Raw genomic sequence first — 19,137 nt, 5'->3', positions numbered from 1 at the left:
AAATAAAATAACTTATTTAATTTAATTAAAATAAGTAAATAAATTAATATAGTCATCTTAAAATAACAGAAGCAAGTAAATGTAATAAAATTATAAATAACCACACAATTTAACGAATGAAATTGTTTGTTATGGTTAAACTGAATTATCTGTTTTAATAACCAAACATTATTGTGTCTTATTTCAAACAAAATTTGGTTTCTTGTAATTTTTTACCGACTTTTAGAAGAAAAGTACGGTATTACTTTGAGTGGAGAGGGTGAAAATGAATTTTCTTCCAATTTTGAAGTGTGAGAAGTACGAAAATATCATTCATTAAAATCGTGATTCCCAGATTTCCATATATATATTTAGGCTTATGTATAAAATTTTGTGGCATGAAAATCTAAAAAACTATTACATCAATTTCATTGAAATTTAGATGCTATAATAGTGTATCTGAAGTTGTGCATGTGAAAATTTGATGAAGATTGGTTGAGTCATTCTTGAGTTACGCTCAACTTAAGGTCGAAATAATTTGGGCGGGGCAAGTTAAAAGCGTGGTTCGTTATAATGCTCTAAGTTAAAACTTTGACGTTTCTTTATCTATAGTGTATTGGTAGCAATATTGTTATTTTTATTTTCTATTCTACGTTTTTGACGTGTTAATTCTTTTTTATGCATCAAAAGTTTTTTTGTTTTTGTATGATTTTAGATTAGAATGAGTTGATACTTTTTCAAAAATAAATATAATAAAACAACGAAAACTGCGCAAGAGTATTTAAACTAGAAACAGCATAAAAATTACAAATAAATTGTATAAAAAAAAAAATCAATGTTTCAGTGCTTTTTCAGTAAGTTATTTGTACCTAATACACAAAATTCAAGAAGTGCTGAATCGTACAAACGTTATGTATGAAAAATAACAAAATAATTCTCATTTTTAAATACAAAATATTGTCTAACGAAACAAATTATTTTATATTATATTTTGAAAAATTTCTGTTCCGCTTACTTAGACATTCAATATTAATGGAATAAATGTACAAAATGCATAAATTATATACATGTATAATTTAATACATATATTAATTTTATTAATGTGCTTGGTTCACCTAGACACTTTTCAGAATCGTTGGGACGATTTCATGGACCCCATTTTAAAAATTACTATTACTATCATCAAAAGGAACAACGAAAGGAAATTCGGAAAAAAGAAAAATCAAGTTTTGTAGACTATAATTTGAAAGAACAAAATAGAAATGTCAACGTTAAAAGGAACAAATACTCTTCTGTATTATTGAGGATCAACTATAATCTGCAAAGCAAAAAATGTAAATAAGAGACGAGTTATTTTTAAAGAGATAGTTGATTTATATTTCAAATTTTACTAACGTATTAAATCTAAAGGTAATTAATTACATAGATTTCTTTTCACTAGTAAGACATAACTTATCGATTAAGAAAGATATTTCTGAAAAAATATCATTAATCAGTGGTAAACAAGAAAAAAATCGTAACTAATAACCGTGAAATTTGATTTGAACATAGAGTACGAGTATAAAAAGTAAATAGTGTATATGTATGATTTAACAAATTGATATTATGCAAGAAACCTTGTATTATAATAAAAAGTATAACTTTACAACTGTAAAAAGTCTGTAATAATTTTAACAAGGTTTTTAACAAACTGGCAGAGATAAAATAAATTTTCTGCATAACTCTAGGGGGAATAAAACATTTCATTACAGATATATTAGAAAAAAATCCCAAACTATATAGCTGATATTAAAGTTGTAAAGAAGTTGAACCGAGATAAATCTGAGTTGCGTATTTAAGTTAAAAGCGACTTTAAGCAAAGGTTATTCCCTTTTTCATGAACTTAATAAATACTAGCTGCTCAGCCCGGCATTGCTTCGCTCTGCTTTTCGAGGCATAAAAGGAAATTCAGTTTTTGAAAACCGGTTTATTTAACGTAATCTTGTAAAAATCCATAACTTTAACTTTACTTATAAAATTCACTAAAAGTTTATAAAATAATTGTTTTCCACACAACCTATGAGTACAAGCAAATATGCGGTTTTTTTATGGTCTTGAACATTTTTTCAAGACAAGATTAATTTTTGCGAGCCTCACATTAACTGCGTATTACAAAAAATTACTGTAATTAAAAGTTTTTTATTATTTGTTTTCCAGTACTTTAATTATTCATTTCGATTTCTTATTTCTACTTCATAATTTTAACATTAGCCCTTGTACTGTAGCAAATGCGCTGTTTGAATTTGTAAAATTGGTCATACCGTCTTTCAGATATAACTGAATTTCGGAATAAGAGAATGACCGGACAACCGGATAATCGAGAGTTTAAAAGAAAAATATAAAAATCACTCTCTGCAATAAATAGAAACTTTTTGCCGAATTAGATTTTTTTTGTATACCTATGGAGTCCTTAATCTTTCAAAGAAATCAACTCCGTTTATATATATATAAAATTTTTTTAATGCAATATTAACTTGTTGAGGATCTTCTAACTACTCGATGAATAATCAATATTAAATGAAATCAGAAAAGGATAAAGGATAGTCAAAAGAAACAATTTTTTAGTTGTATCATAGTTAATTTGAGTAATTACTTTATGATTATAGTTCATTATTTTACGAGGAAAAACAATCACATAAAAAAATTATATTAATATATATTTCTTTAAATATAATATAAAATATATATTACAAGTATAAATAATAACAAGTACAAGTAATAAAAATATAATAGTATAACAACTATATATCTGACCACCACGAGACATGTACTAATGAATCGGGATTTTCCGCTAGTGATCGGTACATTCCTGTGCCTGTTATCTGAGCACATTATTACTTATGTAGTACGGAATGACATCACTCGGACTACTGATATTTTATACGCTAAGCTAAGGAGGACGGTACACACACAGACAGACAGAACACATAGAAATACGCTTTAGCAAGTTAGGATTGTGATACTTATGATAATGTATCATTAAAAATAAAAACGTGTCAACGATTTTCCATGAATTATCGTTGTAGAATATTGAAACTGATGGATGTTAACCGCAGTTATAATATATATATTTTTTTTTATATTACTATTTGAAGAAAATAAATTTTGTAGTAATCAAGAAAAGTCTCTGTTAATTTTTCGGACATCTCCAAAGATAGATCTATATTATTCACTATTCGTGAATGCAAAGGACTAAAAAATTACTTTTTTTAAAGACCTAGGTGCTTCACGAAATGTTATTAAAGGATGCACTACTAAAGTAGATAATGTTGTTACATAAATTTATATTCAGATTAATAAAAATAAAATAAAACATTAAAAAACTGAAGCGCCTGTCTGTACTTGGAAAATTTTGAAAAGTATAAACATTTCTTTCTACAATTCTTTAACAATTTCTTTAACAATTCTTTAAACATGTCTTTTAACAATCAAATTTATGTAGAAGTGAATTTTAGAGTCAATTTTTGTTAGCTGTCTGTTATTTTTGTAACATTGCAATTTCAAAGCAGCCTATTTTTTAGGGTAGCATCCCTTTATTTGACATCACATTTTTTTTATTAAAGCAAGATGGAACAAAATTAAAAGGGAAATAGTTAACAATAACCTTTCTTTATAATTTACGCCGGGATTCCGCCCAGTTTTGATATAAGATCTTTTGTTTTCTTACTTTTATGTATTATTTAGAAAAACTGTCACAAAGATATAAATTAAAATCTACATAATTTAAGACAAATTTTATCTTTAACACCAATCGAAATCTCGGCAAAGGGTACCAACACACTAATTTTTTTAAATATTTTTCATTGATTTTCATATTTATTTTTCACTAGCAGACCCGGCAAGGCTTTGCTATTGCTAGATTTGAGTGTGTGTATATATATAAATAAATGAACACAATCGAAAGTTTGTTAAAACATTAACAAAATGAACATCACGGAACTTTACAAAACCTAACCTTTCCCTTTTACCCTCTCACCCATTTCCTCTTTTTCATTTTTTCCGTGTCCCCTTTTCCCCTTCATTCCCCCATTTCTACCTTATTTCCCTTTACTTTCCCCATTTCCCCCTGTTCTTGTTTCCGTTTCATTAAAAATGATCTTTTATCTTTTCTCCTACCCCCTTTCCATTTCCTTTTCGCGGTGTTTTCTTTTTTCCATTTTCCCCTTCTTCCCTTTTACCTTTTTCGATTTTTCCCTTTTTCGGCCATTTTACCCGCGCCTAAATCGGTCCAGTAGTTTTTTAATCTATAGCGGACACACATACTGGAAACACTGAAATGGAATCGTAAAATATTTAGTATAGCGTGTGTTGCTTTTACGTCCAAAAGACAGCGCTGTTTTTTTAAAAAAAAAGCATGTTTTTACCTGTTACAGGTGTGACATCTTAGGTGTATATAAATAGTAGGTATATAAAAACACGTACGTGAAAAAAAATAATGAATGTAACGTTGTGTCAAATTTTCAAAGCAATCGGTGTAGAACTTTCGGAGATTTAAGATTTTGAACAAACGAACATTTCATTTTTATTTATATAAAAATAGGAAAATAATTAATTAGCAGGTGCATATGTAACAGCATTAATATTTTTTTGTATTGAACGAAACAATAAAGGTTTTGTTTGGAGAGAGGAATAAAGCCTCTCTCCATGAGAAATTGTTTCATATATTGTCTTACATAAGTTCATGATCAAAATCATGAACAAATTAATTTCACTACAATTTCTAACAATGCAAAAACAAAGTACAATATTTATTCAACCTTTGAATCAAAAGTAAAATCCACTTCTCACTTTTGAATTATATTACAAAAGGCTCCAGTTTTAAAAGACATATATGTGTAGGAAAAATGCACAGATTTGCAGATAGTGTTAGATATGCATCTAACGTTTGCATATAGAATTGATGATTTTCCACATAGAATTGATGATAAAGAATAACTTTAATCATTATAATAATTTAAATAAAAATGATAACTACATACATTTGGTTTCTGTTTATATATTGACAAATGTAATAAAATAATTCTTAACAGAATTCGCTTGTTGAAATCTATTTCTTAGTAAAATATGAGCTCCACTTCTACATCAAAGAATAAAATTAAACTTTTCGCATATTAATCGCTTAGAATAATTTAAAAAGAAAAAACAAATTAAAATAGGTAGATAGCAGCAAGTAAACGAATTACGAGTATATAAAATGTTTAAATATCATCCAAAACACATACACACACGCACGCGCATACACACTCCCCCTTTTCACAGCTCTTCCATCCTCCCGCAAACCATCCCTCTCTTTTTCCCTCCATCTCTCTCAATCGCTCAAAACACATGAACGCATGCACACCACACACACTCTCGCCCTCCCTCAAATCCCCTCCTATCAACCTTCACACCCTCCCACATCACTCCCACCGTTCCTTTCATCCCACCCTCTATCCTTCTTTCACTCTACCTCAATCACTCAAAGCACAAACGCGCGCGCACCCTCTCACTCCCTCCCTCTTCCCCTGTCACACACTATCACTCCCTTTCACCTTCTCTCACGCTCAGTCTCTCTAGTAAAATTATTTCAATAATTTAACCGGAAAAATAAAATCTAATGTAAAATGAAATAAAAATTTTAAATAATTTTTTTTTTTTTTTTAATGAATAATACATCACAGGAATTCTGAAAACAAATGGATTTATTTTAGCGTAAGAAAAATGCAAAACCTGAACGGGATGATCTGGATAAAAGGAAAAACTTGATTTTTAATCCGGAGCATAAGAAGAAGCGGATTGATAGTATAAAAAAGGCAAATTTCTACAAATAAAAAAATTTTTATAGGAAAGAAGGAATCATGTTAAATGTTTTTACTATAACATATTTGGCTTTTCAAAAGGAGTTGGAAAATGTAAACGAATCGCTCAAAATATTCGAAATTTGCAACATAAATAACCTAGTACAAATACCATAACGTATTGCTGACAAAATGAAAGTATCAGATGAGAAATACAAGTCGTTTATTTACGAAAAATGAATAATATATGTCACATTCTGGTATTCTGGTTTTTTATCCGGGGACAACATTTCTTTTTAGTAAAACTGTTTTCTATTTTTATGTAATTATCATAAGTTAATATCATTAATTGTTTTACATGTTTTTCAACTTTTTCCATTACAAGTTTGTATATAAATATTTAGTCATTTTATCCAATGGCATGGTTATGATCTGATGTTTAATGAATAAAAAGATTCATCTATATGAATCTATGAATCTATATGTATCTATACGAATAAAAATATTGCGTAAAATTTATTTTTGTTTTTAGCACAGTTAATGTAATCGTATAACATTAATATTGTATTCGATATTAAAATATCCGAAATTTGTATAAACCGAATATTTTATTAAGAATTAGTAAATTTTTTTCCAAATCCTAAATAAATTTTTATATTTAAGGATGGAAATGAAAATGCTGTAAGATGTAAGTTGAATTAAAAAGGTATTTTTGATTATGAATTAGATTATATATATATATATATATATATATATATATATATATATATATATATATATTATTTTTTTAAACACCAAATGCAATAAAGTATACTATAAAAATATCACTATATTATAACATTAATTATTAAAGGCAAAGAAAAAAAAAAATAAATTTAGTTAATAGCAAATTGACTATAAGGTTGTAAAATTAAATAAATATTGAATACCTCATTTACACCACGAACTATGGCTCTCATAGTCGCATTTCGTGGTCCATCCACAGTCTTTCCATCATCAGTAGGACCCCAAGAAGCGCTGTAGATATCAATTAAATTCGGTTCATGACCCATAGAATTCGCTTCAATGAGATCTGTCATATAAGGTTGATCTAACATACGTATACCTGAAATGCACAAAAATGAAAGTAAATTATTTACTACAACAAATTCAACAACAAAAATTAAAAACGAACAAATCACAGTAGGTTTTATTTAAACAAATTTGAACACTTGTATTTTAACGTAATCAAACCCGAGACCAGCGAATGTAGACCAGCCCATGTGTTGGCTTATTACTTTCATTGAAGAGTATATAATTCAATGTATATATTCAGTCGCCACAAAATTCACCAGATGGGTGTGGGTTTTTATTAAAGAAGAGTGGTGTATCTGTTTTCAAGTAATTCTTTATATCAGGATGAAACACAAAACTTATTGCAGTATGTGTTTGAGTAGGTCAATCAATGCAAACCTTTGACCATTAATGTGCAACTAATATCTCGAGAAAAGGCACTCCCGATAGGCTGGGGAAATACGGATGAGATGAACATACAATACCTGAAAAGCACTGTAAAATAACTTTTTCGTGAGATTATTTATTAGAACGTTTGGACGCCCATCTGAGGGTTGAATGTCTCCGTTTTAATAACTCTCTTCTTAAAACTTTGAACTGTTCGATTAACTAAGTCTTCTTAAGTTTTGGTTAAATGGACCAGTTCCCACATATTTGTATGGTTTGGTGGGGATAGTCTTGTCTAACGACCTGTCCAAGACTCTGTTTTCTGTGAAGTAACTACACAACATACCCAACATAGGACTAAAGTGGTTATCGAATAAAATATGATCACGCCATTTCTCCCAATACATACACTCATACGTTTTTTATTTTATTACTGCCCTACATTTAAACAATCGATTATTAATTAAATATAACTGACTGGGTCCAGATCGAAGTGTTAGGCAAGGATTAGATTAACAAATTATTTTTAAAAAAATTGTCTTTTTCTGACACTGTTCAATATTTACGTTGGAGATATGAAAAGGAATATATTAGAGGAGGAAATATGTATAGAAGGAAGAAAAATAGGATACAAAAGGTTAACGAACAGACCGTTAAGCAATTTTATGTTAAAGTAAAAAAGATAAAGAAGGTAGCAATGATGAATGATTCTTAGAATGCTGTCATCTTCAATATTACGTTACTTATTAAATGTTTATAGAAAAGAAAATTACTTTTTATATAAAATACATCAGCCCACAAGTTTACTGATAAGTAGGAATTATATTTAACACTACATATTTCATCTGTGTTCAAACAGAAATCTTGTCGGTAAAAGTATTTAATTTTCTGTTAGCATTGTAATATTTATTTATTTACAGTTCACACAACAGGCTGTATGCTGAAACACAATTTAATGGTTACATCAACTATCAGGCTGGTCGAGTCTCAGTCAGATTATTAATAAAATCCCAATAATCAAAATAAACAGTTAAATACAAGAATTTAAATAAATAGTTTAAAAAGTAGCGATGCATCAAATAGATAAATTTGAATCCAGGAGAATTTCAGAACAGATAAAGCAACAGGCTGACTGACAATTGCAGGATATTTCATATTTACTTCACACCATAAATATTCCTACGTATCAAAATAGTTTCCATTTTCTCGTAGCAAAAAGAATAAGTAAATAAAACGTAGTTAGTACGGGAAAGCATGTGCATGTATCACATTGCTGGTGTTGGAAAATCAATATACCCTGTCAATAATAGAATGGTGTACAGCAGAAAAAGGTTTAGGTGTTATACCCAACGTGTGTTCCAATAAAATACGTTTTATAAGAAAGGTTTTTAAAAAAAACACACTTTTCCTTTTTTTTAAATAAAAAAAAATTCAAGCAGGTGTAAAACAAAATCAAAACCACTTCTGTTGTAGTTTAAGGGAAATTAAATGAAAAATTTAAGACCTGAGTTTTTTACTGAAATATAAACAAATATTTTAAAAAATATCTTTTTTTTTAGAAACAGGATTAAGTTATTCGTATAAAATCAGAAAAGAATATAACTTCCCTAAAATTAATTAATTTAACAAGGGTGTTAAAAATTATACTTTTCAAGTATAATTATTTATAGGATTTTAATTAATTAAATCGGTTACGCTTAAAATCAAACGAGATATAATAAACATTTTATAGCGCACATACTCTACCTGTATATTTACTCATGCACAAAAATCGCTCTTTCCATAAGCCTATACATCTTTGTGAGATATTATTAAATGCTATTATTATTTAATCACAAACTGCATAAAAAAGGTAGGTAAGAAAGCTAATAAATCAATTATTGTTGAAGAAATACCATTACTAAATCTCTGCACAAGTCAGAATTACTTTAATTTTAATGATAACTACTGTTTTACTAGAAAAGAGTTTAACAATAGGTTGATCTTTCAGCTTTTATTTTTTAAGTGTTTTTGAAATATTTGAATAACTTAATAATTACCAGCATTCAAAATACCCGCAAATTATAATTAGAATAAGATATTTTAACGATATTTTAATAAAATATAAATCACTTTAGATTCCGAGTCACCAAAATTACAAAATTAAATATTTTCCATAAAGAAATAAAATAATAATAAAAGTAAATTAAAATTGATTCTTTATCGAAAAAACAATATTACAACAATTAACAAAAAATCAATCCACCTTTATCACAGAAAAAAATTATTATAGCATAGATTAATAGAATCCTAAATTATATAAATCATAATGTTTCTGTTAAATTAAGAATTTAATAAAATATATAAAAAATAAATATGGTAACTATATATAAAAAAAAACCATGAATTAATTATTAATTAATGAACATCAGTTTAAAGGTAATAAAAAAATAAAAACATAAAAAAAACAAATTTTTAAACGTATATAAAAAAATAAATGAATTCTCAACATTAAAAAACAAAAAATAATTTTTAAGCTCCTTTAAATAATACATTAATTTCTTTAAAAAATAATCTATAAAATCTGCTTTTAAAACAAAGTAAAAATTAAACAAAAGAAGTAATAACATAAATCTTATTTTGTTATTTATAATAAGTTATTATAAAACTATAAAACATAATGACAGAGCAAAACTGTAAAAAATTCTACCTACGTAGGAATAACAAGTAGAAACGTTCAGGAAAATTTAAAGCCGGCCTCCATTGCGCGAGTGGTAGCGTCTCGGCTTTTCATTCGGAGGTCCCGGGTTCTAATCCCGGTAGGGCGTGGCATTTTCATACATGCTACAAATTATTCATCTCATCCTCTAAAGCAATACCTCGGTGGACCCGGAGGTTTAAGAAAAAAATAGGAAAATTTAAAAGAATCATAAAAATGTGATAATTAGGAATGTCCTATTTTACTTATCCTATTTTTAAAAAAATTTATCAATGAAAATTTAATAATCGAGCAAGTAAAATTTGAACACGCTGACCAAGAAAAATAATAATTTTAATTTAAAAGATGTGTAATTCATAATTTAAAATATACTTAATATTTTACCAAAGTAAATTTTATTATCTACCAATATTATGCAATTGTAGCAGAAAATTAATTTTATTTCAATGAATGGGTTAGCAAACAACCATCATTATAATTTTAAAGTTTTTAATCAATTTCTAGTTAAAAATAAAATGTTCTGAAGAAGTAGACGTGTCTGTGAAAATAGTCAAGAGGAGATTATAAAAGAGAAAAAAGGATTACTTACTTAAAGTTATAATAATTAATTTTTATAAAATATTTATGTTAACTTTAAATTTCAAAATATATGATATTTAATTAAAAGACAAACACTCCTTTTAATTGTGCATTTTCTTACACCATACTTCTCAGCGGTAAGGAATATTCCTCAGCTTGAATATTCAGGATAAAAGTATTAATTTTACTGAGTACACTTATATAACTAATACATTATCAATTATTTAGCGACTGTATATCCTAGTTAAGGATAAAAAGCTGGCTGTTAATCAATATTTTGTAACTCCCCAGAGCTGCCTAATTTTCTGATAGCTATCGATCGTTCAACACCAGCTTTTGAATCACTTGAACCAATAAAATGCGTAGATTAGTCATCAACTAAAATACAGGAAATTATTAACCGATACGTAAATTTTATATCCGTGACAGAGATGTTATATATCTTACTATATTTATTTTTTTAAAGTATATTTTAATCTAAATTTCCGTATACAGTTCATATGTCCTGAAGAAGGAGAAATTTCTACGAAAATGAAAATGTAAAACAAAATTTAAAAAAAATAATAATAATATATTATAAAATAATATATAATAACAAATATATAAGGGAAAAAACTATGTCTTTTTTTACATATGTTTTCTACTGCTAGGGTGCCATTTGCTTATTTAAATTAAAATACTGTATTTTTTTATTAAAATCAATATTCGCAATAATTTATTACTTTATACAACAATCCGGAAGTTTTCAGCTTTCTTGGTATGGGACCTGTTGTCAGTTGCGTCCCTGTTACTTATAATTAATTTATCGGTGTAGCTTGTTACATCGCAAGATCAGCGGGCCAGTATGTGTTGTTAATCAGAACCCAATAACAGAATGGTGGACTGGCAAAGCATCGAAAATTACAGTATTAAAATATAATTGGTTCGTCCGGGCCTCAAACTATTCCCTACCCGCGCGAAAAGGCTAGCAGTAACTATTTACTTCAAAGGGCGATGTACATTCATCTTAGTTTAATTTAACTTTACAACCAAACCATAATTTAGAACAGCCATATTTTTAACTCATAATTTTATACAAGAGGCCACTGAAATAAAATACACCCACCCCAAAAAGTAACGGGAGAACAGAATGTCGCACAACGCGACAGATGCTGCCATCCTTGTAGTTTCATTCCCCTACTAGTCCCCAACTCGTCGGCTCCCTCTCATTTTCTGTCAGTCGTTATAGTTATACAGCCGTGAACGCCTACTATGTTAACGCGGGATGAAATTTATAATTGAATTTCAACAACGTGCAATGATTCATACTTCAGAAGCTAGTAAAGTGAATACTGAGGATGACCCTCGTAATGATTGAACAGTTTCTGCAACTGATAAGCAGAAACAAAAGAGGATGAATGAATTGATTCAAAATAACCATTGGATCACAAAACAACGCTACCCAGACAGGCATATTGAAAGAACATGTGGACACATTATTGCATAACTGGGCTACCGAAAAATCTATTCGCGGTGAGTACTACGTAAACTCAAAGAAAAGAAAAAGCAAAACGAAAGAAATGTTGTGAAAAGCTTCTGGAAAATTATTGTGACAAGGAGATAATTTCCTTTTCAATATTGTGACGGTAAACGAAAATTGGGTTCACCAATACGATCTAGAAGTACATGCTGTTAGAGCATGGAATAAGGACGATGTCGTTCGACACAATAAAAAAAGTTCAAAACCAAACCCTCTGAAAAAAAAAACACTCTTTACACTGTTTTGGAGGTTCTAAATATGTGTTCGTGACCCTGTTTACTGTAAATTCTGTGCGACACGTAGAGAAGTTAGTACCTTAGCAGACGTGTTTGTCGTGGTAGAAATTCCACGAAGCCGATATTTCTACAGCACGATAATGTTCGGCCACACGTATCGCGTGCAACCACGAAAACTCATCTGGAAGTCGAAATTTGAACCTTTTCCACACCCTCAATAATCATCAGATTTGACACCCTGCGATTTTATCTTCTTTCCGCAATAAAAGGGGATATTTAAGGGTAATCATATCCCCCGGATGAAGAACTGAAGGTCGTAATGAAGTCGAAGATCATGGAAAGACCGACAGCATTCATAATTAACGGAATCTGAAAACTGGTTCACCGTTGAGAGAAATATGTAGCTGGAAATGGTGACTACGTGCAAAAATAAATTTAAGTTTTTACAAAGGGAAACTGAGCTCTTTTAGTAAAATAAAAAAGCAAATAAAATACATCAAACTTCAAAAAAATAAAAATTAAAATGTACAAGGATCACAACCAAAATTAAAAAAAAATACCAACACTCAAAATTAAAAATACATCAACAACACGATTTATAAATAAAGTAATTAATCCGAACAAAGAGAAACTAAAACCATCTTCCAATTCTTTGTCGGAAATTAAATCGTTCTTTGTAGGAAATAAAATGTACTTGTATGACACATGTTTCATTTGCAATTTATGAACAACTGTAGATTACATTTCATTTCAGCTAACCCTTGGAAGTATATATATATATATATCCTTTCTTTTCATAATATTTTAAACAATAAAATAATTTTTTAATCCACCTACATAAAATATTGTGTTATTCGTACTAGAGATAAAAAGTAACCGAATATATGTTTTTGATAAATGTTCATTATATGTCAGAAGTTGATGTAATATTAAATGTGCGTTAATTGATCTGTGTGTTATAATGATGTCATCGACTGAAATCAATCCCGAGTTGCCTAATTAATGTATAGGATGATTGTTAACAGAAGCTATTATTAATTAAACTGTTTACGTAATTGATTGAAACTGAACTGTTTATTTGATCACCCACAACATTCTACTATAAAAAACCAAATACTTAGGTTGCATTCTCCTTCCAATTAAAACTTTTGAAGGACGAGTTGCGCACAATAAAAATCACAATTGAAAATGTTTTTTTCTACTGTAATTCAATTGCAAAATGTTTCAAGGTTATTATTGTCAGTAATCTATACTAAGAATACTTTTAAATTATACAATAATTAAATATTAAATATTAAAATAATTAACTAATTATAAAATCGTTTATATTCTCATTTTAATTACTGACAATCTAAGAGTAATTGTTTTGTTAAACTGCATTGTAAATATTGTCACGAATAGATTTACTACAGTGGGACACCGATTATCCGAACGCATATTTTCTGGATGTTCAATTATCCGGACTAGTACAACAAAACTAGGCGTTTTAAAAAATAAAAATATAACATAGTCAAAAAACCAACAAAGCTATCTTTCATCAGAAAAAAATATTTTATTAATTTTTGTTTTTACTGAGGTTTCTAATTTACTCTTTTTGGAATTCGTATAGTACAAAATATACGTAAGTTTAGGTCTGAAGTTAATTAAATTTAAGTTTGAGTTAGTTAATAATAAAATTAACTTCTGAAAATATTGATGGAAATACATTAATTGATCAAATATCAATTATAATGTAATGACTAGCGCACAGGGCCACCACAGGAAAAACCACATGATATTTGTCTTTCGCTATGGACTGGTTAAAGCGTCAAAAGAATGCGATTCAACAGATATTTTTTATTTAAAATGATTGCATATTCTTGCAGCTTATAAAAAAAATCAACATTAAATTAAATACAGATTACAGATTTTTTTTAAGAAGAAATGGTGTTTTTAAAGTATGTTTGTGACTACTGGCTGCCGTTAAGTTTTACTTTATTAAACGTACTTTTACTTTTTACTTTATTCCAATTTAAAATTTTTTTTTATTTTTAGAAATTATACTTTTTGTAACAAAAGTAAATTACTTCAATTCCTATTCAATACATATTATGTTTTTCTTATACTTTTTTTAATAAGATTTTTAAATGAAATTTTTTATAAAACAGAGGGTATTTAATTTTATCTCAAAGATAATTTTTTTTTTAAATTCTGATTATTTTTTACCAAATTTCCACTCATACATTTTTTTTTTTTTTTGTATTACTGTATCCATATTTATTGCACCGTTGTATGTTCCAAAGTATCTTTACAATTTTACTGAAATACATTTTTTTTATATATATTTTTTCGTCTTTTTATGAAGTAATATCCGTTAAACATTAGAATGATATGTACAGTATGTATGATAATTTTTTTTTTTAATTTTCTAATTATCCGGATTCCGTCTTGCAATCCGGATAATTGGGATTTTCACTATATTTATTATTTTACTCCCATTCGTATCAAACTTTGCCTAGCACAGTCTCCATGTCAATAGATTATGGATGTAATTGATGTTTTAATTTTGTTTATACATTTTATTATTGTTGCAGCAACAATCACTTGTCCTAAACGTATACTCCTTAAGGAAAAAAAAATTTAGTAATGAAATATTAAGTTACGAAATTAAAACAAAAAAGTAAAACAATTAAAAGTAGCAAATATTTTTTTAAGAAGAAAAAGTCCCTTTCGAAACGCCGTAAGGGTTGGTCATATCAAAAATTGTTCAGACAAAAGTTTTAGGTAATGTTTGGAGGACTAACAAGTACTTTAAACCGATTCAATACTGTGCCTATTAAGGGAGGTACGATTTTGGTTGTCTTCGAAACCCTATTTTTTCCACACCTTGGGCCAGTGGTTGATGATATCAAAAAGCTTTACTTAGATAAGTTTTAGGCCCTTATCCAAAGAATAGTAGAATTTTTAAACGAATTCGACATTTTACCTAATAAGAAAGTAATAGCAATATTTTGGTTTTTCGAAAAAGCCTCCCATTTCCATCCCCATGGTCCGATTTTGCCCATTAACAAACTTGACGGAGATTTTGGATCGTTAAATTTTGTATATCAATATGAAAGTGATTGGCGTAAAATTATGGCAGTTATCGTGTCCAGAAGAAAGTGAAATATATATATAAACTTCTGAACTGACGATGGTTTTAGAGTCTGGTGGATGTGAAACGCGAAAGTATGTCGAAATTTTTCGGAACTCGAATCATGGTACTCATTACAATAGGTAGTTTTCTTATGAAATCTACCTAATAAAGCAAAAGAAAACATACATTGAAATAAAATAATAGGGATAATGAAAAAAAAAAAAAAAAAACAATAATGGGGGAGTTGGATGACCATAAATGAGATGATAATAATATCTACAAACGAACCAAGTTTACATACGTTTATTTTTTTTTCCATAACAAAATACAACGCAGCTTTTACGGTGAAATCAGCAAAGACAAAAAAGTTTAAGCGTACAAACTAAATTAAAGAAACTAAAGTAAAAAAGTAATTATTTAGTAGTAAATTACCAGCTATTTTTGATTCATAGGCGACACCCACTCCGCATACCCCATTGTCACGTGCAGCTGCAACCTCTCCAGCACATCGTGTTCCGTGGCTGTTAACAATTAAATACAGCAGTATAATAAAATGTATAAATTAATTTAAAAAAATACAAAGGTTTTATGAATACTATTACGTTACAAACAAATGATTTACTAATTACAACTCAATAGTACATATTTCCTTTTTTCAAAACAATTTAATTAACAAAAATATACCGAATTCAATTAAATATTTTATATAAACCTAATAAAAAAAAAAAATAATTGGATTTTTTAACCAATAAAGATTCATATACCTGACGTCCAGTATAAAATAAATAAATATAGGCTATAGAAATTTCCAATAACAGTGGAGAGATAAAAATGAATCTCCCGGATGTGAAACTCCATTAGGTAAGCCTAAACCCTACATCAGTATAGTATGACAGGAATATAACAGTGAATGGTTTTTTAATACAATTTTTTTTTTTTAAATACCATTAGTATTTTTACTTGTGAATTCTATTGTTTAAAATAAACACGCAGTGTATATCAATAAGTTTTTGTTTGTACATTAAATATTTCAATATTTCAAAATGATTTTTTCCACAATCTTATCAAATGAAGGTGTGACATGTTTATATACATATATATATATATATATATTAAATATCCACATAAGCTTGAATATAGAGAATGGATCGGGAGGAAAATGAAATAATTGGGAACTGATTCTAGAGCTTGAAATAAGGAAAAGGTTCATACAAACATACATCCGAAAACGATTTATTATTGAAAAAATTTCGTCCGGATTTTAGTTCCTGTGGTAAAATGAGGTCATACTGAAATTTTTAAGTCGTTATAGAAGGGATAAACTTGATGGTTTCTTAGGCTTTTTGGCCGGAAAAAACGAATAAAGCAGGTCCCAGAATTTTATCTCCGTAGTTTTCATGATCCTACGTAAAACAGAAAAATTCAGCGACAAAAAGCATATTTTTTTAGGTTTGAAGTACAATAACTTTATTAAATGACTAATAAATGCGTAAATTTTATTTAAGAGATCTTACTCCCTTAGTTTATTATCTATAAGGAGGGATTACATCCGAGGTATGCGAGTAAAAAATAAACACACGTAAAGAATTGATCGCTCGCAATCTCACTGTTGCCCACATCAAGAAACGCAAAGTTATTATTACGTAGGCGACAGAAAATGTAAGAAAACGAGTTGAAAAATGTATCGAAGTGAATGGTGGAATATTTTAACATTTATTGTAAATTAATAGAGTATAAACCAAAGTGAGCATGTTTTTTTAAGTAATATTTTAATTTTTAACAGGTCTAAATTTATTGTACTAAAATCAACTGTTATTTTTTTAATATTTTTATTTATAGTCCCATAAACAACTAAAGTCATTAGTGACTTATCAGTGTAATGTAACAGTGATTACGTTACACAGATAAATTACCCGTAAATTTGTAGTATTGAACTACTCCTGAGTCGTGTATATAATTAAAATTTAACAACCAAAGAAAACCGGTATCCACGATCTAGTATTCAAATCCGAATAAAAGGAACTACCATTATTAGGATTTGAACCTGAGAACTTCGACTTTGAAATCTGCTGATTTACGACGACGAGTTTACCAAAGATAAACCCGGTGGGTTGTTTCTAATTTTTACAAATTCATAACATTTTCCAGTTTTGTTTTTAATAAAAAAAGTGATTTTTTTGTTTTTATTTTTGTTTTTCATAGATTTTATTACATCAACTTTCTCAGAATTAAATTCTATACAAGTTCTGGTAATAAAATTTATGCATTAATCATTTAACAAAGTTACTGTATTTCAAAAAAAAAAAAAATTGTTTTTCGTCTCATTCAAACATAAAAAATCATCAATTTTAGCCCTTATATAACGTTTTAAATATTTTATTATGTCCTCATTTAATCGCGGGAACTGAAAGCCAGGCGGCATTTTCGCTAGCCGTAACATATGACGTTTTCGGTCATATGTTTGCAGGAAAGTTCACCACTGAAAAATTCAAGCTGTAAAATCAGTCCCCAAATTATTTCCCTTTTCTCCTAAATCAACCTGTATACATAAACTATTTTTAGGTCCTTGTACGAAGTAAAAAACATCTAGTAGCGCACCTCTCCTTTTGATTACAATCGACTAAACCAAAAGTGTGCAAATAAGCTCAAAATCCATAAAAATCTGGATTTTGGATTTTTTTAAACTGCAGTAATAATAATTTTCATTTTTGATTATTCACCTAATAATCCAATAATAAAAGCTGAGTATTTTACGCCGTAAGGTCGAAATTAACATTTGTAACCAATATACAGAAGTTCATTAAACGAAATAGTTTTATTGTTATTAAATTTTATTTATACGACACATCAGAGATCTGAAACTTTTGTTAATCATCAACTCACAAAGATACGAATAATACTGATCTACCAATACGAGTAATAAAGGGAATATCCTAATATTTCACGTAATATTGTTAAATTAATAATTGTATAAATATTTTATATCAATAAAAATTAATATTTCATCAATTGTGTATCTGTTCACTTTATTAAAGAATTGGAGGATCGTATCTTACTTTCAAATGAAATAAGTTTAAATGAAGTGCAGCAAAAAATTAATAGGCGTACAAGGAAGTCATGTGATGTCCACATCGCATTTTTTATTTTATAAATATTCATCTGATCTAAATGAAACCTTATATATTATTATAATTAATAATATGCTATAAATTTAGCAAATAAGAAATATATTTCTACTGAAAACTGATATAAACTTAATATTACAGATAAACTTAACACAGAATGATTAATAAAATAAATTGAAATTAACTTAAACCACTGAAACGAAAATACGACTACAATAAATACAAATTTTACTACAAACAATACATATACGTTAACAAAATATACAATGATTCATACATAAAATTATTTATTGAATAATAATAAAAAAATTCAATAAATATTTTATTATCAAACAGATTGAAGACTAGATTGTGAAAATGAAATAGATGACGAATATAATTCATGGATGAATGAGCTTGCATTTGAATGTAAAATTTTAATATTTATATCATGTATTAGAGCTGTAAACAAAATTAAACAAATAAATATATGTTTTCGATAAACTTATAATTAATAATACCAATACATTATTGATCTAATTAAAACGACTTTTTCAAAATATTTGAGATAAATACAAATTAAAATAAATTAAAAACAAAAAATTAAACTCATATAAGTTTATTATTTTAAAGGAAATTTTTGAGTAATAC

At 27.9% G+C, this 19,137-nt stretch overlaps 1 protein-coding gene across 1 annotated transcript in view; it reads right to left on the bottom strand.

Annotated features, from left to right (window-relative positions):
- Positions 1–19,137, bottom strand: part of amon (prohormone processing protease amontillado) — a 642,069-nt gene that overhangs the window by 117,885 nt on the left and 505,047 nt on the right. The window contains exons 6-7 of the mRNA XM_075365301.1: positions 15,815–15,903; positions 6,725–6,900 (exon numbers count right to left, since the gene is read on the bottom strand). Of these exons, the coding sequence (XP_075221416.1) occupies positions 6,725–6,900; positions 15,815–15,903 (265 nt within the window). The remainder of the gene's footprint in view (positions 1–6,724; positions 6,901–15,814; positions 15,904–19,137) is intronic.

This window comes from Lycorma delicatula, chromosome 5, assembly GCF_047948215.1.
Source record: "Lycorma delicatula isolate Av1 chromosome 5, ASM4794821v1, whole genome shotgun sequence".
NCBI lineage: Eukaryota > Metazoa > Arthropoda > Insecta > Hemiptera > Fulgoridae > Lycorma > Lycorma delicatula.
Note: the sequence above shows the minus strand (reverse complement) of the source record. Positions and strands in the feature narration are given on the sequence as shown.